Source organism: Halichoerus grypus, chromosome 8 (genome assembly GCF_964656455.1).
Source record: "Halichoerus grypus chromosome 8, mHalGry1.hap1.1, whole genome shotgun sequence".
Taxonomy (NCBI): Eukaryota; Metazoa; Chordata; class Mammalia; order Carnivora; family Phocidae; genus Halichoerus; species Halichoerus grypus.
The window spans coordinates 117,536,873-117,564,086 of record NC_135719.1 but is presented as its reverse complement, the minus strand read 5'-3'; the positions used below and the strand labels follow the sequence as shown (position 1 = coordinate 117,564,086).

The following is a 27,214-nucleotide window of genomic DNA, read 5'->3' as shown; positions in this document are numbered from 1 at the left end:
ATTACTTTTAATTAAAAATAAAACATTCTTAAGACCATTTTTCTCACTGTGTCAGTTTAACAATCATCTAACCGAATCAGGTTATTTACTTTTTGAAATCTTTAACACTGCATTTTTTGCTATTTATTTTTAAATAATTTAAGGCCCACAATAAATTACAAAAACAGTAGAGAGTTACCATGTATACCTTCCACAGAGCTTTCCCCAATGAGACCATCTTACTTAACCACAATTCATTATCATTATCAGGAAATTGACATTACATAACATAATTAACTAATACATAGACCTTCTTTGGATTTCACCAGGTTTTATACACAGCACTCTTTTTTGGTGGGGGGGGCCTCTGGTATATCCAATTTTATAACATGTATAGACTCATGTAACTAGTACTACAATCAGGAAATAAACTGTTCTAAATAAATAGAACAGTAGACCTTGTAAGGAAATAAACTGATCTAAAATAAACAGATCAGAACAAAGAAATTCTCTTAACACCACTCCCTTTAAGTGTCACACCCTTCCCCAAATGTTAATCTCTGGCAACTACTGATCTGTTCTCCATGACAATAATTTAGTAACTTTGAGAGTGTTATAAATGAAATCAGACAGTATGTAGCCTTTTGAGACTGGCTCTTTTTTTTTAAATCACTTAGCATAATGCTCTTGAGATCGATGCAAGTTACTGTGTATCAACAGTTCATTCCTTTTTATTAGTCTGTTATGTGGATTGTGCCGCAGCCTATGCTCCTACTGAAGGGCATCTGGCCTGTTTTCAGGTTTAGGGTATTACAAATAAGTTGCCATGCATGCAAATGTACAGATTTCTGTGTGCACGTGAATTTTTATTTCTCTAAGATAAATATACAAGAGCATAATTACTGAATCAAAGTGCCAAACTGTTTCCCAGAGTGGCCGTACCATTTTACATTTCCATAAGGAATAAGTGAGAGAGCTGGTGGCTCCAAATTCTTAGTATTTTTTATGTTAGCCATTCTGATGGGTGTGTGGTGGGATCTCATCATGTTTTTAGGTTACATTTCCCTAATAGTTAATGATTTTGTACATCTTTTCATGTGTGTATTTGTCATCCATATATCCTCCTTGGTGAAGTTGTCTGCTCAAAACTTCTATCCATTTTCCAATTGGATTATTTCTTACTTTTGACATTAAAGAGTTCTTAATACATTCTGGATACAAGACCTTTGTTGGATATGTGATTTGTGAAGATTTTCTCCCTGTCTATGGCTTGTCTTTACATCCTCTTTAACAGGGTCATTCACAGGACAAAAGCTCTTAATTTGATAAAGTTCAATTTATTGATTTTTTTTTCCTTTTATAAGCTCTTCTTTTGGTGTCATGTTTAAGAACTTTTAAGATTTATTCCAACATTTTCCTCTAAAAGTTTGTAGTTTTACATGTTACATTTATCTGTCAGATTTACTATCCATTTTGAGTTATTGTAGGTAAAATGTGAGGTTTAGGTCAAGGTTCATTTTTTCCCCTGTGAGATGTCCTTCCTCCACCGAACTGCTTTTGTACCTTTCTCAAAAATCAATTGCCCATTCGTAGGTATATATTCAAAAGACGTGAAACCTGTTACTCAAATACATGTAGAGACATGTTAACAGCAATGCTATTTGGAAATACCAAAAGTTATAAACAATCCAAATGTCCATCCACAAATGAATGGATGAGCACATTTTGATATACTCACACAATGGAATATTATTCAGCCATAAATAGGAATGGAGTGCTCATATATGCTACAACATGGATGAAACTTGAAAACATTATTCTAAGTCAAAGAAGCCAGAAAGAAAAGATCACATATTGTATGATTCCATTTATACGAAACATTCAGAATAGGCAAATCCATAGAGAATGCAGATTGGTGGTTTCCAGGGGCTATGGGAAGAAGGAATGGGGGAATGAGAGCAACTGCTTAATGGCTATGAGATTTTCTCTTAAGCTGATGAAATGCTGTGCAACTAGATAAAGGTAGTGGTTGCATGACCTTGTAAATGCACTAAATAGCACTGAACTGTCCATTTTAAATGGTTTCATGAATTTTCACCTCAATGAAAAGTTAGCATACCCATATGGGTCTATTTTGGACTCTATTTTGTTTCATTGATTTATAGGTCTACCCCTCCTCCAATACCATACATTGTTTTGATTACCGTTGCTATAGTTGTCAAGTCTTAAAACTGTAAAGTATGATTACTCCAACTTTATTCTTCTTTTTTAAAATTAGCTTTAGCTATTTTAGTTCCTTTGCCTTTTCATATAAATTTTGGAATCAATTTGTCTATTTATACAAAAAGAAAAAAGGACTTGCTGGGATTTTAATAGGAATTATCTTAAGCTTATGGATCAGTCTGGGAAGAACTGACATTTTTTCTATGTTGAGTCTTCCAACATATTAATTTACTCATTAGATTTTTAATTTCTTTCATCAGCATTTTATTTTTTTTTTTACCTAAGTATTTCATTTTCAATTTTTGGAGCAACTGTAAATGATAGTATATCTTAAAATTCTGGTTTCTAATTATTTCTTGCTAGGATATAGAAATATGATTAATTTTTGTGTGATGATCACATATCTCACAACTCTGCTAAATTCACTTACTCTAGGAGTTTTATTGCTGTGTGGTTATTGTTATTGTTTGGTAGATTACTTGCAATTTTACTATGTAGACAATCATGTCACCTGGAAATAGGGATAGTTCTCTTTCTTTCTAGTATGTATGCCATTTATTTCTTTGTCTTGCCTTACTGGATGGCTTAGAACTTCCATTACTATGAATAGGAGCGAGAGAATAGGTGAGAGAGGATATGACTACTTCATTTCCAATTTTAGGGGCAAAGTATTTCAGTTAGTCTTTCACCATTAAGTGTGATGATACCTGTAGGTTGTTTGTAAATTCTTTTTTTTTTTTTATCAGATTGAAGAATGTCCCGTTTTTTCTTAGTTTGCTGAGTGTTTATCATAAATGGGTGTTGGATTTTGTCAACATTTTTTTTTATCATGTTGACCTTTTTTTTATCATCTTATCAATATATTTTATTATCATTTTCAACCTATTTTATGATATATACATATATGTGAATATATATTTTGTATATATATCATGACCAAGTGGGGTTTATTCAAGGAATGCAAAGCTGGTTAAGTATTCAAAATTCATTCAATGTAATCACATTAACAGTTTAAAGAAGAAAATCTACATGATTATACCAATTCATAAAGCAAAAGTTTTGACAAATCCAACACCCGTTCCTGCTTTCCTGTGCATAATTTGAACTTTCAGTATTCAATTTTGATTCATCTATATATACATACACACATGTAATTTATCAGTCCACTCATATCAACATTTTATTATTTCAAGTGGGATGTAGAAACTTCACTACCTTTACTCTCTCCCCTTTTAAAATATAGTTGTCTTAAAGATTACCTTTATATACATTGAAAACTGTATCAGATAATGTTATAAATTTTGCTTTCTACCACTAAAAATTTTTTAAAATTTAAGTGGAGAAGACTAATCAATTACTCTGTATCTACTCTTTCATTTGCATTTTCTTCATTCCTGACATTCCAAGTTTCCTTCTGTCATCATTTTCTTGCCATCTGAAAAAAATTTCCTTTTTTTAGACCAAGTCTTCTGGAAATGAATTCTTCCAGTTTTCCTTCATCTGAAAATGTTTTTATTTCACCTCATTATATTTTCACTGGATGAAGAATTCTAGGTTGCCAGTTCTTTTCTTTTGGCACTTAAAAAAATATCTTACTACTTCTTTCTGGCCTCCATGTTTTCCAATGAGAAATTCACTGTCATTCAAATTGTTCCTCTCTATGTAATATATTGCTTCTCTCTAGCTGCTTTAAGGAATTTTTTTCTTTGTCTTTAGTTTTCAGCAAATTACTTATAAAGTGTCTGGAAATGGATTACTTTGGGGTTTTCCTGTTGGGAATTTGCTCAACTTCTTGAACTTGTTGGCTTGCCAAATTTAGGAAGTTTTCAGTCATTTCTTCAATCCCTTACTCTTACACTTCTCTCCTTCTTGGACTTCAAAGATAACAAACATAAATTTTTGTTGCTGTTGTTATTGTCCCATAGGTCCCTGAGGCTCTGTTTACTTTTTTTTCAATCTTTATTCTCTCTGTTGTCAGACTGGATAATTACCATTGATCTAAGTTCAAGTGTACTGATTCTTTCCTCTGTTACAACTATTCTATCATAAGCCAGCTTTTTACTTAGGTTATTGTATTTTTCCATTCTAAAATTTTCATTTGTTTTTTCCTTATATCATCTATTCCTTTGCCCAGGCTTTCTATTTTTTCATTTGTTTCAAGTCTGTAATTGCTTAATGGAGCATTTTTATTATTATATCTTCTTTAAAATCCTTATCAGGTAATTCCAACATCTGTGTCATCTCAGTGTACTAGCTGCTGCTGATTACCTTTTGTCATTTGAGTTAAGATTTTCCTGATTCTTGGTATATGGTGAATATTATGAGACTCTGCTTTTTATTAAATGATCTATTTTGGTAGGAAGCAAACTACACAGATTCCTAGCTCACTTTTATTGGCTGTGGCTCAAATGTCAATTTAATTGTTAAAGCTTTTTCAGTATTATTTTGTTCTGCCCCACTTGTGGGCTAACCAAGAGCCAGTGTGAAGCCTAGGTGGTATATCATAGCAGAATTCAGTTCTCAAACCTTTTTCTGCATCAGTTCTTATTAGTTACATGCATGTGATGTTCAGAGGTCTGCCCAGGATTTCAAATACAGATTTGAAAAATCCTGTTCTCTAACTTTCTTTTCTCTATAACCCTCCCTCCACTCTAGTGGTGGTGAGAACGGGAACTGCCTCATTATTGCAGTGTGGTGATCGTGGACGGGTTTTGTCCAAAGCCTCTGAGGTTGTAACACCAGCTGGGAGACGTAGGGGTGCCCTCATTACTGCAGGGCAGGTAGGCAGGTATGGTGGAAAGGGCTACGTGCTCAAGCTCCATAGCGATGGTACCAGGAAGGGCAGGGGCAGCTTTTTTCATGACGTTTGCCTGGAACAGGTTAGATGTAATAAAAATGAGGCCTTTTTTTGGCTCCATCCATTAGTATTTTTAGGTAGAAGGGTTCTCTAGCACCTCCAACTGGGATATATAAGAATAAAACAAGCAAATAAACAAACATAGAAGATCCATGTTGTACAGGATTTTTTTTGGTACTTAGCAGGAAGAATAGGATATAATGTGTTTACTACATCTTATCCAGAAACAGAAGCCTATATTTTAGCCCAACATAGTCTCATTTAATGCACATTTAACTCACATCTATAATGCTATTTATTTACTGGAAAACTAACGACTTTGTGTTTCCAGAAGCATTTGCTCATATAAGTTTCTTTTAAAAATGATAAACCAACCTTTTTTCAATAATTTGAATCTTGAGCTGAAGGAATAGGAGGAGGAAGCAAAAGAAAATAGAAGGCAAAAATATTCAAGAATTATTTCTATTACTGTCTAGGCCACAGTTAACAAACTTTTCCTGTAAAGGACCATACACAGTAAATATCTCTGGCTTTGCAGGCCAGATATTCTGTCACAATTATTTAAGTTTGTCACTGTAGCCTGAAAACAGTCATAGATGATAGTTAAAGAAATATGCATGGCTTTGTTCCAATAAAACTTTATTTACAAAAATAGCTGAGCTGGATTTGGCCTGAGGGTGGTAGTTTGTTGACTTCTGGTCTAGACCAATAAAGTCTGTAAAAACAGGTTGGCAAAAGGAAAGACAACATTAGACAAGATGGGTAGGAATACATGTTCCTTAAGAATATGGAAACGTATATCTTATTCTGTTTTGTATTCTGATTTGATACAAGTTCTAAGATCTTTTACTATTAATGAGATACATAGATTTAGTTCTTCAATAAACCTAGAATCCAATGCCCACATTACTTTCTACTTACAACGCTAGTAGTATTTTCCTAATGTCTCAGTTGCTAAAATTTTGACTCCTCTTTCTGAACCGGACATTTATCTCGTCCATAGATATACTGGAAGGATACCTCTACTGTGTATGAAACAACACTGAAAACTGGATAGGAACAAGTAATATTCATTTCTTACCACCTGGAAAGAAAGATGTTTTGATAGATATAATGGGGAAGTCAGGATATGTTTAACATTTCTTCTGTGAAAAATCAGGCTTTCTACTCACACCTCTATCTGAATTTTAATCTACTTAGCACACCATTCTATATTCTACCACCATTAAGTTAAACTTTTTATAATCTGAAGAAAATCACTTCTCATGACTACTGTTATGATTAAAGGCAAAGATAATGACTTTTTGAACATACTTCCCATAGGATTTCCCTATTATAATATTACCGTATCTCTTTTTTTCTTCAGACTTGTTCATTACCCGAAAAAAAAGTCTATATTCTCTACTGACTTTTGCAAATTTCTAAGTGTTTTCACAATTGATAATCTCTTATAATGATAAAGAAATCATCTTAGGAGGTAGAAACAATATATATAGGCAAAAGCCACTCCTAGAAACTTCATATTTTATGGTTCTACTCATTTAGTTATTTAAAAGTTATACTTCAATTTCCTCTATTAATGAAGTACATGAGAAATCTAACTGTTTAAGGTTTCTGTGGCAAGGTCTTATGTTGCTAATGTTGGGCAGATGCAAAACAGGATGTGGCTTCACCAGCCAATATTAAAAGCAGCCCTAAAGCTTATATTCAGTTAGTCACCTTCAACAAAGCACCAGGAAAATAAAACAAACAAAACAAAAACAAACAAAATACTGGCTCCTCAAAGCACTTGTTAATGGTGAATATCACAACTTGCAGTTAAGACAGAGTACTGACTAAAAATCTAAGATCAAGTAAGTCTTAGATGTGAGTCAGTGATAAGTCATAAAAGCATACAACTACATGTCTATGCAATAAATTAAAATACACAGATATGCTCTGACACTAGAAAAGGGCGTGATAGTTCTCATATTGCTTATAGTACTGTAGTAGCTATTCTAAAAAGTGCTTGGATGGTCTGTATAGAATGCCATCATATATTTGACCTGCCTAAGCCAAAAATGCCAGTTATGATAAATATTTATCAGGGGGTGGTATGTATGATTTGCACAGCTCATATCACTTCAAAAACCCATCTGAGAAAGGCTAGTACTGAATCTATTTTTTCAAAGGAAAATTGAGACATTCAAGTCATTACATTTCTGTTATACTGGGTTCAAGGTTGAAAATAGATGATAAAACATCCAAATATCTCAAGGTCTCATTAAAGTCCTTTAATTGAAAGGTGAAAGGGAAGAGATATTTCTTCTTAATCTTCTGCTACATTAAAGGAAGTTGTGAGGATGAATAATGTCTGTCTGCCGCCCCTTCTATACACTTTCTCTATTGCTAGGTAGTAAGCAAAACTCTTATGTTTTGAGTGTCAGGCAGTTAATAAGACTTTCAATTTTTCTGGAATATTGTGTTATGGTATATGTCAACTTTGTAAAATTTTAATTTGTTGGTATTTCTTTTTTTCATTATAAATAACTGATCCTCACTAGTCATAGGTTCCATATTTGCAAATTTGCATACTAGCTAAAATTTACTTGCAATCTCAAGGTGTTGTTATATTCAATATGTAGCAGAATAAACTGAGGCTTGGAGAAGTTGGTGTAACTTGCCTAGTAAATGGCAGAGTCCTGAGTTAAACACTCAGGGGGTGGGAGCACAGGAAGAGTGGGTAGTGAAGCTTATGGAACAGGCATGGTTATTGTCTACAGTAACCAGGACTTACACCTAAAGCATGGCAGTTTTACACGAAGGTTGTGGGCAGTCAGTGAACAAGAGCTGATAATCAATTGTGGGCTGGTCAATTTGAGAAAGTGCTGCATACTCTAGGGATTGAAGGACAGTGAAAGTCCTAGTCAGAAAGCTGCTTTATAAATAAAGTGAAATTTTGGGGCGCCTGGGTGGCTCAGTCGGTTGAACGACCACCTTCAGCTCAGGTCATGATCCTGCAGTCCCGGGATCAAGTCCCTCGTCAGACTCCCTGCTCAGTGGGGAGTCTGCTTCTCCCTCCAACCCTCCTCCCCTCGTGCTCTCTCTCTCTCTCAAATAAATAAATAAATAAATAAATAAATAAATAAATAAAAATCTTTAAAAATAAATAAAGTGAAATTTTAACTGGAGGCAACCTAGTTTTTCTTTGTTATCTGTGTCCTTGAGACAGAACCCACTCAATCTTAAATCATCAGCATCTATTACTTTTCATCTAATTTTGCCATATGTCTTTCTCTCTTTTAGACTTCTTAATTACAGTGGTTCTTAGGGAATCTTATGTAATCTTATGTCTAAGGGACATAAGATTCCCTCCTAGTTCAGTGAGAAGGGCTTCCTTAGGGGCAGAGTGGGTTTACTGAAATGTAAGCTGAAGGGACGCTCATTTAAACAGGTTGTGAAGTTGTGACCTTCAAAGGCCCCAGGAGGAGGAGGGTTTATGTAATGTGTTCATCTGGTCATATATTTTTGCAAAAATTGTAAACTTTGACCACAATGAGTTAAGACGGCTGCCTTGTCCCACTTGGAATTCCCTCCCATCTCATTTTCCTGGTGTTGGTATCAGTTTTGGGTGGCAATGAAGTGGCCTTTAGCATTTCTGGGATCCTGTTATGGGAAAATTAAGCTGGGGATTCATTTAGTTTAGATCTACAGGGATATATTTATGTGGTTCAGGATTACTTTTGTGCAGCTATTTTTGTGACATAGATACAGGGCAATGGGTTATACTACAATGTCAATGGATCCCACTGCAGGTAATCAGAGAATTGGGAGTCAGTTCTCAATAACGCCTAGTCAACACAGAAGTTCTCTTCTGTCATTAATATTGGGCACCTGGGTGACTCAGTCGGTTAAGCATCTCTGGCTCACGTCACGATCCTGGGATGGAGCCCTGCATCAGGCTCCCTGCTCAGCGGGAAGCCTGCTTCTCCCTCTCCTCCCCACTCGTGCTCTCTCCCACTATCTCTGTCTCTCTCTCTCTCAAATAAATAAATAAATAAATATTTTAAAAAAATAAAAAATAAAAAACAACTTTTTTCATCAACCATGTTAGAGAAAGATCTGATTCAATCTTTCCTTTCTCTTTATAGAAAATATTATGAAATCACTGTAAATTCACTTTATAGAAAATCCTATAAATAATAAAGTATGAAGCTAAGAAATATGGGGAAAACAGTATTATAAAGAGTGTCAGGCAGTTAATAAGACTTTCAATTTTTCTGGAATATTGTGTTATGGTATATGTCAACTTTGTAAAATTTTAATTTGTTGGTATTTCTTTTTTTCATTATAAATAACTGATCCTCACTAGTCATAGGTTCCATATTTGCAAATTTGCATACTAGCTAAAATTTACTTGCAATCTCAAAATCAGTACTTGAGGTGCTCTCAGGATCACTTGTGGGCACATGCAATACAGTGAAAATATGAGCTGCCCGAAGCACACAGTTCTCAGCTGAGGTCAAACAAGGTAGCATTTTTGCCTTCTTGTTTTAGCTGTCATACTATGAACAAGCATCCTTTTGCAATCTATACAATGCCATGTTTTTTGCATTTTTGTGCATTTGTTGACTACTTCACTGTTTAAAATCGCCCCTAAGCATAGTGCTGAAGTGCTGTCTAGTGTTCCTAAGCACAGGAAAGCTGTGATATGCCTTACTGAAAAAATACGTGTGTTACATAAGTTTCATTCAAGTATGACTTGCAGTGCTATAAACTATGAGTTAAATGTTAATGAATCAACAATATGTATTATACAAAATGTTTTTAAACAGAAACATACATAACACAAGGTCATATATTAATTGGTTGACAAAAACTGAGGAAGGCACATGCTATGATGAGCACTGGGTGTTATACTTAACTAATGAATCTTTACATTACACCAAAAACTAATTATGTACTATACAGTGGCTAACTGAACATTAAAAAAAAAAAGTTGTGACCAGAGATTCATAGGAACCCAGGAGCAGAGGTTCACTAATTCAGTGTTTTTGGTGACTTTATAGAATATAATTGATGCTAATAGTGAGAATCGACTGTTTACTTTAATATTTAATTCTGTATTTGTATTCCTTTTTCTAAAAGAGAGTGTCTAAAACTGTAGAGGTTTCAAGTCCAGCCCCCAAATCTGAATCCACCTCTGGTCGGTAGCCTTCCTCTTCCTTTCATGGGAACTTTGCCACTCCCCAGTTCTTGCCTTGCTGGAATTGAGACCAGGATTCTGGAAGATGAACCTCTGGCCTGGGAGTTGGTAGTTGGGGTCAAAATCCCCAATTATAACACTATTCCTATGTGGAAACCAGATCTGCTTTAAGATTTGGAAAACTGTTTCTATAACAACACTGGGATGGAGTGCCACATCGGGCTCCTTGCTCAGCGGGGAGCCTGCTTCTCCCTCTGCCTGCCACCCCCCACCCCCCGCTTATGCACGCTCTCTCTCTCTCTGACAAATAAATAAAATCTTTAAAAAAAAAAAAAAAAGCCTGTAGCAAATATTAGTGTAACAGAGATAGGGGAATTAGTAAAAAGATCCAAATAATGAGACAAAAATATAAACATCAAAACAAAAAACTACAGGAATTTAAAAAAATTGTGTGTCTATGCAGTTGTATGTATTTGAGGATAATTAATTCAGAGATACTCTGAGAATGTTACTAAACTCTAAGCTTTCTGAGGGCAGACAACATACCATATCTGTTTGTTCACCATTAAATCCTTAGTAACATACCTAATGTCCAGTACGTACAAATACTCGTTGAATAAGCGAACAAAACAAACAATTCAATCACACCTATGCTCCCACATGCAAGGGCTCTGTAAAATCTATAAGAATTCAAGATAATGTGGTTTTTAATAATGCTTAGAAAACTACCTTTTTTTTTTTTTTTTTAAAGATTTTATTTATTTATTTGAGAGAGAGAGAATGAGAGAGAGAGCACATGAGAGGGGGGAGGGTCAGAGGGAGGAGCAGACTCCCTGCAGAGCAGGGAGCCCGATGCGGGACTCGATCCCGGGACTCCAGGATCATGACCTGAGCCGAAGGCAGTTGCTTAACCAACTGAGCCACCCAGGCGCCCTAGAAAACTACCTTTAATAAATTTTCTTTTTTTTCTTATCACCACCTTTGTCCTTCATCAACTTCTAGTATAACAATCCCCTCTTTCATTTTATGAAAGCTACTCCTGACACTATATCTACTTACCACTTCTTGTTCTTTCCTCATCAAAACTGTTTATATTTTTGTTCTTGAGGAAGATATTCTCCTTCTCAGTATACTCATAAGTCTTAGTTCTAAGAAACTGTCTACTTTTCTCTATTTGATCTCTTCTCAAACTAATAATTTCTTTCAAACAGGGAAAGGTCCTAAAAGTTTGTCCCTACTCCAGTTGTTTTACATATTTAATTAACATCTTAATACAGCTAAGCTAATGACTTTGCCTAATGAGTTACAAGTATTACTACCTCTGACTTTATTTTGGTTTTCATCCTTGTTGGGCAGAAATGTAATTATTGTCTGAATCACTCATTAGAACACACTTCACAACTCTGAGGACACCTCATGATGGGTTTGATCTCATGATCAGTACACCAGCAGACAAATGAAGTTTATAGTTATATTCTAGCCTTAAATCTATTTTAAAGAATTTGTCCTGTCAAAGAAAAATGTGTCTACATCCTGTGTTGGAGTTAGGGTCTCTTCACAATCTAAAATACATGTTTAATAGCCTCAACAATGCATTCCTAGTGTGACCTGGACACTTTCCATTTTATAGACCACCTACAGTTGCTGGAATCCACACAGGAAAAGAGAAATCGCTGTATCTCTAGCCAGCCTGTTGTTTTTGAATGGAAAAAACAAATCTCTATCTTCCTTTAAAAAGTAAAATACTTGTTCCCCATTTGCACATCTTTTACTTTTCTATGAAAACAAGGAAAATTTACTGGAAACTGGTAGGTTAGTAAAGTCCTACTCACAACATAAACAAGCAATGCCCCCCAAAAACATCTTTTACTATTGTTATTTTTTATATGCTTTACTTAGATTACACTGAAAATGGGCTCAATATTGCTTAAATAGTCAACTTTGGGTCTAGGTAGAAAAAAAATTATCCTGAACCAGAAGACAGATAATTTCAAGTAAACTGGGAAATGCCTTTTGCCATAAGCTATATGCCCTAACTAGCAGCTCTCACCACTGTGGTTGCCAACTTCAAACTGTTCCAAACAAGAAACTAAGGCATTTGTGATCTCTTCCATTGTTTGTTTAATATGAGCTGATTAGAATTTAATATGAGCTGATTAGAAGCCACAAAGTAAATTATAATAACAGTAATGAAAACAGAATCTCTTCCATGTCAATCAAAAGTCTAGAAAAATGACTTATATTATGGCAAAATGTGGACTCGTGATGAAAATATCAGCAATGTGTAGTTTTTAAAACGAGCCTGGAGTTGATATCCGAAACTAGATTTCAAAATATAAAAAACAGCACTTTCTCAATTTGTTATGATTTACATAGCACACTAGTAAAGACCAGCACAAAATGGTATTTAAAACAACCCAATATTACGTTTACTTTATGGATACAGAACTTTTCAGGTAAACAGAGAGAAGACTAAGACCTTAAGAGAATTACTTGCTCCATTCTACTTGAGCCTAACAGGATACCCAAGGTTGTCTTCAATAAGATTATTATAATCTTTTAGTCAGTTTAGCCTTTTTATACCACTCCATAACTCCTTCAACTCTAAAGAGAAAATAATTTTAACTAAGACAACCATGGAACTTTGTCTCACTGAAGTCTAGTTGGCATATGTATTTTTTTACTTTCTAGTAACTTTTATGAAATTGCTTCTCCCAAGTAAAACCATGGTATAGAATAAATGAATGAATATCTAACATTGAGGCTAAACTTGACTGAACTATATGACTAAGTCAAGCAGGATTTTCATGAGACATAATGATATTTGCTCAATTCAAAGCATTGGAGAGTTGCAAAAAGGCTTAGATTTAAAATGAAACCGATTATGGATTAAGACAAGGGTTTAATCTAGGTTGTTTTCTTTGACCAGGTCTTGCATTATACCTTAAATAAATTAGAGTTTAGAAAACTGCTTGTTGGTGATAATAAGAACTGATAATAAATTTCATCAGAATGAGTAAAAATCTAGTAAAACTGAAAATGTTTTCAACTGTCCAAACCAATCACTAAAGTAATTATAAAATCATCTGAATTATTTATTGGGAACACAATAAGGTATTTAAATCATTAAAATCTCCTGAACAGATTTAAACTATTAAAAGCATTTTCTTTTATTGTATCTTTTCCCTATTATTTCCTAGTTAGCTACAAATTATTATCATTCTTTATATAACTGCTGCCTGATAGGCCAAACAAGGAGAGCCTTCTAAAATCTCCATTAAGTTATATGAACTGCTTATTTTTATGTAGAATACAGTTATTAAAGGTCAAAGATTTTTTTCCTTATCTCCCTTTACAGATTTATTTTCTAGTATACTACTCAGTTTCTAAGCCTGTTGAAGTCTCTCAGAATTTAAGTTAATTAAATAGCCTTTTTACAATATTTCACTTAAAGTAATGATTTGGGAACACCAATACATTTGAATACCAAGAAAAGTTAAAACAGGAAAAAATGTAATCACTCTTAAAAATGTGTATAAATAGCTCACCTCATCTGATTAAACTCTCTAATCCATTTAGTTAAACCGATAACAAATCATTCTTTTTAAAGTAGCTGTTGTGCTTTTCTAAGCTGGGAATAAAAGCTCCAGTCAGAGAAAGCATTCCTTACCTGTATGTGTTTAATTTTGTTGCAATGGGAGAAAGGACTCTTATTCACCTCTATCCAAAGAAGGTAAAGAGTGAGTGACTGCCATTGTTAATCTCTAACAAATAATATGTTAAAAATATAGTTCCTGACTTCAAAGAACTTTTGGACTAGATGGCAAAAATGATCATGAATACATTAAATAATTAAAGAAAATATTTTTCTGAAATATGTTTTTTCCTACTGAGATTTTGCTCATCTCCTTGAATATTAAAAACCACTTTTTCTTTTTCAGTGGGAAAAAAAAAGCAAAGCATGGAAGTAAGCATCTGTTAAATAGCAATATTTGAAACTGAAAGTAAGGTCCAACTGAAATGCTGTTTTGCTATGGTCTAAAAGATTAAAAAAGCCAACATGGTTTTAAATCATTAGCATGATTTACAAGTGAAATTCTCTAACACAGAACCAGAAAAATCAGCACATAGAGGATCAAATTTGCACTATAAGTAAAAGCACTTGGCCAAGAAGAAAAAATAAACTAAAGCAGGTGCCAGGTACTTGTTACAGTACGTGGAGCTGAACTATGACCAAATCATAGTTTAAATATAACTTTTGTTGAATAAAAATCTAATGAATATGTGGAAATGGAAGAAACTCAGAAACCATAGTTATTTCCATTTTAAATGAGGATGATAGTTCTGCACCACCAGCTGTTTATAGTCCATTGAATGAGGTTCTAGTTGATAGGAGATAATTACCTCTTCCCTATAGGAGGCAAGTGTTTCTCATTCTGCAGACACCTCTGATGAATGGTCATGGGAGTATGAGACCAAGATAGCATGCCAAAATCAGTTTGGTTTTTAATGATCTCTTTAAACACTTCATTTTCTATTTTTTTCCTATTTAAGTGTAGGAAAATGTGCACCTTGAAATATAGAGAATTAGGTCACTGTTACTATTTTAATTTTACAAGACACTTTAACCTTAGAAGGAAAACAGAGTGATTGTACACAGAAAATATACCATTAATAATATTAGAAAAGGATGGGCGTGGTTTTCAACTTCCAGCATTTTGAATGAAGTTACTTCTAATTCATTGTTTACCCCAAGACTATTCTTTCTTTAAGTTCCCTGTCAGATAACAATGCACCTATCATCCTGGTCACTTGAGCTGTTTCACCCACTTGGAAGGGCATATCAGTTCCACCTTCCCAGTCTCTCTCAACTTTGTCTCTTCACTTCCAATGCAAACTGCCACATACCTCCATATTTCTCACCTGCAGGGTGGTCCTCACCTTCTAAATGGTTTCCTTGCTTCTAGTCTCTTCCAATACTAATCCAGTTCAGCCAAAATAATACAGATTAATAGTACCACCCTCATCATGCTGCTCTTGGGTGTAAAAATCTTTCAAAAGTGGGATGTGGCTCCAAAATAGAAAAAAGCTTATGACATATTAAGCAAAAAACCAGAATTTAAAAAGTAAATCAATTCTGTTCTTACAAATATGTAAGATTGAGTATGCATATTAATAAGAGTTAGAAGAAAACACAAAAAAAAGACGAGAATAAATGTAAAAGGGCCTGGGACTTGTGGCTGTTCGCTGTTATAATGATGTTTATGAAACAAAATCTTTTAGCAACCACTTGCTGCTTATGCACCATAAAGCTTAACCTGCACCCAAGGACCTCTGCAATCTGGCTCCCAAACCTACCTTTTCCAGCTTATTTTACACCCCACCTGCTTACACAACCCAAAACTCTAGACAAATTAAAATGTCCCATTACTCAATGGGTTCCTGTCCTGCTCTTTCCCAACTATGGACCATTATTCATATCACAGGCTCCAACTAGTACACTCTTTTCCATTTCGGTGTGTCTAAATCCTATGCAATTGTCCTTTTCAGCTCAATTCAAAAACCTTTTCCACAAAGCTATCCCTGACATTTCTTCCTTCAATGAGCATTTCATCTGTATGTCTCACGTAAAATGTACCCCTTCCTACTTTGCATTGTTGTGTGTGTGTGTGTGTGTGTGTGTGTGTGTGTGTAAGAAGTAGCTCCTTTAAGGCAGAGGCTTTGTTTTAGACATCTTTGTATTGCACTGAAGACATAATATAGCATCTTTCTGAACAAATATGTAAAATGAGTAAATACTTAAAAAAAAAAAGGGCTAGGAAGACTAAAAACCAACAGCAACTCTTAGTCTTATTATGATTTTCCTTCTTTTTTCATTTATGTTTATTTCTTTACCTAGTTTTCTTACCTGAAGATATGTTATTCTCCGCTGGACCAGCTCTGTCAGATCTTTGGCCTCTTTTTCCCGCCAATCACCCGCTCCATCTGTTTGACTGAGGTAGTATAGATCCGTCATTATAGACCTATAAAACAAACAACATTTGGAAGTTTAACTTACTTGTACTTCATCATAGGATTACACAAAATCATAAGAAGAGAATCAAATTCTTCATAAAGATTGATGCTCACTGATGCTGGTTCTCATTCTTTATTTTCTATTAAGACTGTGAAATTCAACAATTAGTCCCTAACATCCAAGATTCGTTCCTACAGTAAATTTCCACCATTGAGAAAAATATACTGTTTTCCCCCAGGCCAGTCAGCTGCACTTATTTCCCAACACAGAGAACTACAGGTATCAGGGGAAGTAGAAACCCATAGCAAAGAAATAGGTAAATTAACATAACGGAGAGAAATAAGTTGGTGCCAGTACTTGAATACTACATTTTTGTTCTGTCATTTCTTTACCCCTCTTAACTTATCTCTTCATACATAAACACTCTGAGTGGTTGGAATAAAAGATGAGAGGAAAATTCTGACATAACTCTTAAATAATTTCCAAACCAAGGTTCAGCAAATATTTTTCTATAAGGGGCCTGATAGTAAATATTCCAGGCTTTGCGGGCCTCTTTTGCTTTTGTAGCAGGAAAGCTGCCAAAGACAGTAAGTAAATGCATGCATGTGCCTGTTTTCCAATAAAACTTTATTCACAAAAACAGGATATGGCCCAAAGTTGGATCTTTGGGAGGCGCTTATTAGGTCATGAGGGTAGAACCCTTATGAATGGGATTAGTGCTCTTATAAAAGACTCCACAGAACTCCTTAGCCCCTTCCACCATGTGAGGACACAGTGAGAAGGTGCTGTCCATGAACAAGAAAGCAGGTCCTCACCAGACACCAAATCTGGACTTGATCTTGGACTTCCCTGGCTCCAGAACTGTGAGAAATGTTTCTGTTGTTTATAAGTTACACAGTTTTTGGTATTTTTGTTATAGTAGCCTGAACGGACTACACATTGCTATTTATACTCCAATGCCTCAGAGTTGTCTCAGAGCTTTTACCTTGTATATGAAGAGTACCTACTAATAATTCTACAACTAAGAGAAAATATCCATTGGGTGTGGGTGAAAGTAATACATGGTACTGAAGGCCAGTCAGAAAAATGATCCAATGTCCTGTGCCTTATAGCACTCTGAAGAAGGGGATTAATTAGTGAGAACTCATTTAAGAGATAATGAAACCAGCCTTTAACAATTGTGATTCACCTAGGAGTACAAGGCATAGTCTCAATTCTCTGTTACTAGTTGCTAAACCATTTAATAACAAACCAATGGCACCCCCACAGGAAAAACTAAAGTCTTATTTATTATCATAGAAAACCATTAAAACTACACATAATTAGCAGAGAGTATCTAATAATAGCTAGCATCTTTGAATAAAGCAAAACTATTCATGTACAAATAAAAGTTAAAAATAATAGCCATAATTTAAAATATTCATCCAACAGTGGGTCATCTGTGAAGGATTTTAGGCGTTTGCTTAATGTGTCAACATTAGTGCACAGAACACTTTGCACCTTGACTGTTGCCATGTTTGCCCTCTTTAAACAGGGCAACAGTTGATTATGTGATGTTTTATTTTTCTATTATTCTAACTTAAGAGTCAAAACATTTTCAAAATATTTTATGAAAAAGAGTAACTGTAGTTGGAAAAACCAAACCTACAACTTACTGCCTCCTTGAGAAATTAACTTACAGTCTTACACAACAGACAGAGGTTCAACTTTTAAGTTTTTTTCAGATAATAAAACTGAGGCCCCTATAGATTATTATGTAGCCTACAGTACTCTTTTATAGTTTTACTTTTACTAGGGGAAATGTCACCACCCATATGATATTGTGTGAGCTGATCATGGAAACACATGAGAAATCTTAAGACTATAATGGTGTTACAGGGCTCAGCTGGAAGTTTATTTTCTCAGGTTTTTTTTTAAGGTTTATTTATTTATTTATTTGAGAGTGTCAAATCAACCACACCCAAGGAGATGTAAGGTTGGGGGCAGGCAAAGCAGAATCAGAGCAATTAGATGAGACACCTTTTCTACATTTAGATTCTCCTTCCAGTGCAAACTTTATTTTAGAGGAGGATGTTTTCCTACTGAAGATGGAGGATCATGATCTGGCTGATAGAGACTAAGTGATAAGAAGAATAAGGACAATTTCATATGACAATGTTCCCTCTGTCCATGGATATTGGGAGGAATGTTCTAGTACCACTTAAAAATAAGCCTGGATTCCTTAGGAGAAAGACAATCATACACAAACATTTTGTCTAAAGGAATTAAAAACTGAAGAAAGAGTGATCTACATTCCAGTTTAATGTAATTCTCAATCGGGTCACATCTCAAAGAACTTAAGGTCTTCCTTCATTCCCTCCTCTGTGTGTGTGTATGAAATAAAAAACAAGAACAGCTTTGAAGGTTCACAAAACTTAACTTTTCAAGAATGGAAATATCAACTCTTTGACCTTTCAAAGACAGTCTAGTAGCATCTACCTTATAAAGAGAGTAAAAACACAAGCTACTGTGCTATAATAGCTATGATCAGCAATTCTGATCAAATAAATCTATAAGCTATTAAGCTACTAATCTTCCCTATAACCAGATATTGCACTCCTTATCTGAGTCGAAGTCCTTTCCTTTGCTACGTAATCCCCTATACACAGTATCAAACAGTCAATCAGCATAATTAGCCATAAGTATCATTTATCACTTGGGAAATATCTCACCTCAGTCTTACCAAAGCGTTTTATATATTACTGATAATGGGACGATGCAGACCAGGCCAGAGCAATGAGGTGTGCTGCTTCACCAGATAATTTCTCAGTAATTTCAGTCAACTAAATTGAGAAATAGTTCATCAGCCCTGTAAGCCCTCCTGTCCTTCAGTCTGAAGTTTAATAATTGCTATAATTTAAAATCAGAAAAGAAGTAGCTCCAGGAATTACTTCATAAACATTGGTGTCTGGCAATATAAGAAATGCAAAAAGAACCAAAGCAACAGTGATTAAGTTAAATATGTCTCTGGGCAACCTAAGATGGTGATAAGGCAGAATTTTCCATGATATCCGCAGAGGTTGAGGGACAGATATGTATAGTTATAAATCCAAGCACTGAACCCATACTACTACACAAATAATAAAATCACAATGACAAAAATCATCACTCTAAACTGTTAATTTTCCTCTATTTGAAAGAGGCCACAGTCAACTCATGATCAATGATGTCAAAAGCAGCAGGTAAATTTGACTGTATTACTATGAAGTATGGTAATATGCAATTGCTAGAATGAAATCATCACTTGAAAATCTAGTTTGGCAGTGTCTTATAAATTAAAGAGACACTCAACACATGACCCACAAATCCCGCTCTAGATATTTAATCCAAAAGCAATGAAAACATGTTTCTGCAAAAACATGCATGTTAATGTTTGTAGTGGCTTTACGCATAATCACCAAAACAAGTAAACAACCCAAATGTCCTTCAACTGGTGAATGGATAAACTATCGGTGGTATATCCATACAGTGAGATATTACTTAGCAATAAAAAGAATGAACTACCAATACACAGAACAACATGGTGAATCTCAGATGCATTACGCCAAGTGAAAGAAACCACTCAAAAAGCTGCATAATATAATGATTGCATTTACACAAAATTCTGGAAAAGGCAAAATTATAGGTACAGGAAACAGACCTAATGACCGCCAAGGACTGGGGTTGGGAAGGTGCTGACTACAAAGGAGCATGAGGAAATTTGTCAGGGTAGTAGCAATGTTCTGTATCTTGATTGTGGTGGTGGTAACAAAACTGCAAGCATTTGTCAAAACTCATAGAAATATAGACTAAAATACATACATTTTATTGTATTTAAATTATGTCACAATAAAACTGATTTAGAAAGGGGGAAAAAAAGAGGATCAGTGTTTCTATCAGAACAAAGTTTTAAGAAAGAAAAAAAAAACCCTTTCGAAAAAACAAAAGCCCATAAATTTGTTACCTATAATTGATGTCTTTCTGAACTAAAAATTGACAAAAGTGATTCATAGGGAAAGCTGAACAAAAACATTGATCAACTCAACCTCTAACTGATTTCTCAGAGAACACAGACTTTTAGTCCAGAGACAACCTATACACTATATTTGGGCAAGTGTAAAAATGCAATGAGGATTTTTGTGTAATGTAAAAATCACCAGAGGCAAACACAAAAGTCTGTTTTAATTTTAATTCTTATACTTAAAAATCTTGAATATTATCAGTAAGATGGCATATTCCGCATACATACAAATCCTCTCTACTTGTACATTCGTAACTTTAGGGTTATTTCTCTAGTGTCTGGCTATGCTTTGCTCATTATTGTCTCACTGCATTCTGATACAGCTGCCTCAAGTTAAATTACTACCCTGTGAAGTTACATCCCAAGTTCCTTAGAATTTCTGCTTTAGATAGCAAAAGAAATTGACTGGGGTACCTTGGGTACCTTTCCATTTTTGTTTTCAGTAAAATAGTATTATTTAACATATACTAAAAGGTAGTGTCAGGAATCATAATATATTTAAAACAAAATTCAACTTACAAAAAATTTAACATTGATTTACATCAACTTTAGGGCCCACTTTTTACATTTGTACGTATTTTTCCATTTCTACATACAGTCACAAAATATATGCACAAAATAATTCTTTAAATAATAATTTTAATTTAGAAAAGACCTGAAAGTTAAATTCTCAAGTACTTTAATTAAATCACTCAAAATTTAAAATTAAACACTAAGAATTCAATAGCCAAAATTCTCCTTTAAATGCCGCCTAGTCTACCCAACTCAAATCCTCTTCAGATCTACATTTTCCTATAAAGCTTCGATAAGCAAAGCACACAAGCACACAGCTCCAATTAGCAGAATCATGATGCCCAGAATTAGCTTTAGGGTAGAGAAGCAATAAGGATATAGTCAGCATTTGGTCTGATGATCTAAGTACGGCTAAAACTTTCAAAGGGAGGGCTGAATGCCTCTTGAAATTTATGCTTACTTCTGTAGATTAATGCTAAGATGATTCCAATAAACTGATGGATTTTATTTATAATTTCACTTAAAATAGCACAACAATATTTCAAAATCTGTACAATATTGCTAATGATGTTAATATACATGAATCTCTTGGTTGTGGAGTAATTCTTTTCTTCTTCACAGTGGTAGGTTGTGTTAATACAACAATTTTTCTTTTACTGTTCACTAATGAGACAGTAATTGCCATCAGAATCCTACCGGGAATATAGACTTGTATATATAATAGGCATAAGGACAGGTTTCATTTTATTTATAATGATTCTCAGATACACTGTGTTCTGCATGAATACACCAGTACCAAAAGGTTTTCCTTTCTATGGAAGATAAACTGCATATTTTCAGGAATGTGTAAACAGGAGAAATAAACTTAACAGGAGATTTCAGATTCTTATTTCTAGCAACTAAGTAGAAAAATAATTAAAAGAATGCACCCTTTCATCAAAAAACTGTTAACCTTTAATTAGAAATCCTAAAAAGGTGCTATTTTAAAGTTTTTAATGTCTGAATTAGAAACATAACTGCCAGCCTCAGTATGACTTCCAATGTACTGTAATGTAAAAACTGCATACTCCAATTATTGATTGTATATGAAGGAAATTTACAGGAAGATATTTTAATGTATTACTGGCTGACATCACTACCTTCAGAGTTTACTTAGGGCTTATTATATAAAGATTTCTATCCAGGGCGCCTGGGTGGCTCAGTTGGTTAAGCGACTGCCTTCGGCTCAGGTCATGATCCTGGAGTCCCTGGATCGAGTCCCGCATCGGGCTCCCTGCTCGGCAGGGAGCCTGCTTCTCCCTATGACCCTCACCCCTCTCATGTGCTCTCTCTCTCTCTCTCATTCTCTCTGTCTCAAATAAATAAATAAAATCTTTAAAAAAAAAAAAAAATCTTTAAAAAAAAAAAAAAAAAAAAGATTTCTATCCAAATCAAAACCTCAATGAGATACCACCTCACACCAGTCAGAATGGCTAAAATTAACAAGTCAGAAAACGACAGATGTTGGCGGGGATGCGGAGAAAGGGGAACCCTCCTACACTGTTGGTGGAAATGCAAGCTGGTGCAGCCACTCTGGAAAACAGGATGGAGGTTCCTCAAAAAGTTGAAAACAGAGCTACCATACGATCCAGCAATTGCACTACTGGGTATTTACCCCAAAGATACAAATGTAGGGATCCAAAGGGGTATGTGCACCCCGATGTTTACAGCAGCAATGTCCACAATAGACAAACTGTGGAAAGAGCCAAGATATCCATCGACAGATGAATAGATAAAGAAGAGGTGGTATATATATACAATGGAATATTATGCAGCCATCAAAAGGAATGAGATCTTGCCATTTGCAACAACGTGGATGGAACTGGAGGGTGTTATGCTGAGCGAAATAAGTCAATCAGAGAAAGACATGTATCATATGACCTCACTGATATGAGGAATTCTTAATCTCAGGAAACAAACTGAGGGTTGCTGGAGTGGGGGGTCGGGTGGGAGGGATGGGGTGGCTGGGTGGTAGACATTGGGGAGGGTATGTGCTATGGTAAGCGCTGTGAATTGTGCAAGACTGTTGAATCACAGACCTGTACCTCTGAAACAAATAAAGCAATATATGTTAAGAAAAAAAAAAAAAGAAGAAGAAGATAGCTGGAGGGGAAGAATGAAGGGGGGGAATCGGAGGGGGAGACGAACCATGAGAGACGATGGACTCTGAAAAACAAACTGAGGGTTCTAGAGGGGAGGGGGGTGGGAGGATGGGTTAGCCTAGTGATGGGTATTAAAGAGGGCACGTTCTGCATGGAGCACTGGGTGTTATGCACAAACAATGAATCATGGAACACTACATCAAAAACTAATGATGTAATGTATGGTGATTAACATAACAATAAAAGATTTCTAGAAATACATTTTATTTTTATTTAAAAAAATTTTTTTAAGATTTTATTTATTTATTTGTCAGAGAGAGAGCAGAGAGAGGGAGAGAGCACAAGCAGGAGGAGCAGCAGGCAGAGGGAGAAGCAGGCTCCCTGCTGAGCAAGGAGCCCGATGTGGGCCTCGATCCCAGGACCCTGGGATCATGACCTGAGCCAAAGGCAGCTGCTTAACCGACTGAGCCACCCAGGTGCCCCTAGAAATACATTTTAAATAATATTTTCCAGTGATATGTTTTAGTTGATGAACTACGTTTGGGAATTACTGTCCTTGAAACCTCAGGTACTCTTCTCCTAAATATGGTAGGTATCACTTACCATTCAGCAGGGAAATTAACAGAAGTTCCAGTTTATATTCTTAGATTATAATCTTTACCAAAGCCCAAGTGAAATGTAAAAAAAGAATAGCACCTTTCATGATGTCCCAAATCTGACAGAAATTCATCTGCATGTCTTTGGAGTACATTTCCTTCTAAATTCTTTAATTTCTTCAATTCACTTTGTAGAAAAAACCAGAGCTCTTTAGCTCCATTTTCAATCCTCCTCCTTAGGATTTCATGATCCTTCCCCAGACCTGCAGTCAAAGAATAAATAGTATCAATATTCCCAACATTTTGATGAAAGAAAGTCTTTAATTATTTGTGGTAATATCAACATATTAAAGAGGCAAAACACTGCATAATCACCTACCATTTCTAGTTTGTTTCTTATAATTTTCAATCTGTTCTTTGGCCTTCAAAAGCTGTTCTTCTAAAGCACGAACCCTTCCTGAAGCTGGCCCCTGATCAATGGGACCTTCTGGTATCCTGTAGTTCAAAAAAGAAAATGTAAACATTTAGCTTATAAATTATGCAACAAAATTAAAGTTTACTTTGCTACAACATATTTCTCGGTAACTCTAGAAGTCACAAACCATATATTAGAAGTACAAAATAAAATTTTCTCTCCAAAGGTGTAGGATAAAGCATAAACAATGGAATGATACTGAACAAAAACAGAAAAAATAATCTAGCTCAGAAATCTATGATCTTCTAGGAATAAAGGAATCTTTAGAACTGTGTCCTAAAAACTCTCATCATATTACTTAGAAAAACACCATCAGTAGCAAAGAGGTCAATTCTTCATTAGTGTCAAGAGCAACAAAGGTGAAGGAGAGGGTGACAAAAAGGCTTAAGGGAAATAAGAAAGCATGTATCTGAACATGTTCCTGTGCTTAAATAGCAAATACAAATTATTTCTGAATTAACCACAGTATCAGGCTATGTAAATCTGTGCTCCAATTCATGAACTCATGACCTTAGATTACTAAGTACTGGTTTTATAGAAGGGTAAGACAAGACTAGGAGATGAAGTATATCAGGAAAAAAACCTGAAGATTAATGTCCTGTTTGTTTCCATCAGAAATGAAAAATACCAGTCAACAACATAAAATGTTGGAACATAGCAGAGGAACTCCAGGATCTCTTGTTTATATTATCAACCTATCTGTACAACTTACAAACAGGACTTGTTCTTAACATGTTTTGTTTTTATATGACTTTGGCAATATTCTGTACTCCATTTTAGCCATAAAAGACATCTACATCCCAATCCTGGAACCTATAAATGCTATGTTATATGGCAAAAGAAACTTTAAATATGTGATTAATTAAGTTAAGGATCTTGAGATGGGGGGTAAGATATCGTCCTGGATTATCCAGGTGGGCCCTAACTGTAATCACAAAGGTTCTTATAAGAGGGAGATTTTACTGTAAAAGAGGAGAAGATGGTGTGGCTATTAGCTTTAAAGATGGAGGGTGGGGTCATGAGCAACAAATATGAGGAATGCAACTTTAGAAGCCCGGAAAAGCAAGGGAACAGATTCTCCCCTAGAGTTTCCCAGAGGAAATATGGCCCTGCTGACACTTTGGTTTTGGCCCAGTAAAACTCACTTCAGACTTCCAGCTCCCACACTGTAAGAGAATAAATTTCTATTGTTTTGAGCCACAAAGGCTGTGGTATCTGTTACAGCAGCAATAGAAAACTAACACACGTACACATATACATCCATACATCCATCTGTATATATACATTTGCATAATTATTGTGAAGATTAAATAATGGCTGATTTTTCTTCCAAAATCTATAAAAGTACTTAGCACAGTATTTGGCAATAAACTTTCAGGACTATTGTATCTGGGCTCAATCATTTTAGAGATGAGCTGTAATCTCAAAATATCTGGGGTATCCTTATCACAATCATTTTAAGGAAACAATTTTTAAAATATACTTGGCAGAACTTAAATTCAGATGTCAACTCAGTCATTTGATGCAAAGACTCCAATACAGATTTCTTATTCCTTTTCGAACACTTTTTTATATAGCAGAGGAAGCCAAATTAACTCTTACTTACCTATACCACTTCAGAATACATGTTTAGTAAAGAAGCTCTTGGTATAGCTCTACCAGAGTAAATGAGGTATTCTGTAATTGTATGCATTAATATTGAACAGCAGCATGAAAAATAACGATTCTCTAATCATGAGTATCCCAGGCTACAAAATTTGAATTACAAAGCCTTCATTTGTATACATATAAAGTGAATAATGATAAAATATATAGAGTTGTTAGGTGCACAATTACCCAATTTATAAGCTCAAATGTGCATACATTCATAAATGAGGCATTTCCTGGTATATAATTTTTAAAATTTGGCTTTTAATCTCTTTCTGAATTAGATGGCTGATTTCTAGGAAATAATTTGAAAACAGAATAAAACTACTACCTCTTGGAATTTATTTTGACAGCAATATGCCATAGGACAAGAATGTCCTTTTCCAGAACATACCTTAACGATAGAAAATTTCAGACAATACAAAGATATGTCTAGGTTCTTCTCCTTTTTATCTCATTTCTTCATATATTGATGGAAAAACATTAGTGTAAAATAGGTAAGAAAAAACAGCATAAAATCATTTCAGCAGATTTCCATTAAGTACTAAATCCAATATAATTTTAATAAAACATACATGAATTAGTAATTTATATTACATTATAATATACAATAATCTAATCCAACTGTGGATAAACTGTAGATAAAAGTAATGGAGAAGCCAGTGTAAAAAAAGTACACAATAAGGACTATTCTTTCCAAAACCCATCCAGAAAAGAGTCAATCTGCAAGGACATTATCTGTATATTTGGGATTTGAGTTCCCAGAATATGGTGGTGAGGCTGAAGCATCCACTTGGGCCACAAACCCGAGAAAAACCTCATTAGAATAAGGTAAGAGGAGCAGTTTCACTATGACTGCATTGTTCCTCCCCCAGGTCAGTGCAGTGCTCACTACAGTTTCTCCAGTGAGAAAAGGAAGAGTGCAAGGTGGACATCAAGCTTCCCTAGCATCCCTGATGCCTCCTGGGAGCTCCACTTAAGCAATGCCTCACAGAGACTACTGGGAGAATCAGCTACAGTTAGAGAAGGGGAAAGGGACCCATAGCAACAAGCGTGCAGATCTTGGCCAACAGCATTCCTGTTAGTTGTGGGGCCTGGGTAGAGATCCCAGACCCTGGCTCTGATCATTTGCAGAGCTGAGCTAGTGCCTCCAACTGGCCAGGGAGCTTAAATGGCAGTTCTTCTTGGTTTGGGTCCCCAGCCAAAGGGATACCTTGGTGAGGAGCCCCACCTACACAAGAAGCAAGTCAGCAGCCCTGATCAAATGCTGAGCATAGCCTCCAGCCCCACTTAAGCAGGAAGCCTGCCCTAAGCTGCTGGGCCTATGCAGCACATCCTATGGCCCACTAAAGCAGAGAAACAAGTCACTGGCCACACCTAACTGCTGGGCCTAGTCTCCAGTCCCACCCAACAGAGAAGACTGACCAAAGATGCCAGGCAGCCATGGGCAGCATACGATACATCCTATGGCCTGCCTAGGCAGTGAAGCAAGTCAGTAGCCCCATCAAACGTCTAAGTAATAGCCTCCATAGCCTCCAGCAGC

At 35.3% G+C, this 27,214-nt stretch overlaps 1 protein-coding gene across 8 annotated transcripts in view; it reads right to left on the bottom strand.

The window, feature by feature from the left end:
• FUT8 (fucosyltransferase 8) overlaps nucleotides 1-27,214 on the bottom strand; it is a 324,832-nt gene that overhangs the window by 82,634 nt on the left and 214,984 nt on the right. For all 8 annotated transcript variants that reach the window (XM_036120194.2, XM_036120190.2, XM_036120191.2 and 5 more), the window contains 3 exons: nucleotides 23,929-24,044; nucleotides 23,650-23,812; nucleotides 16,153-16,267 (listed from right to left, as the gene is read on the bottom strand). In XM_036120194.2, coding sequence (XP_035976087.1) covers nucleotides 16,153-16,267; nucleotides 23,650-23,812; nucleotides 23,929-24,044 — 394 coding nt within the window. The remainder of the gene's footprint in view (nucleotides 1-16,152; nucleotides 16,268-23,649; nucleotides 23,813-23,928; nucleotides 24,045-27,214) is intronic.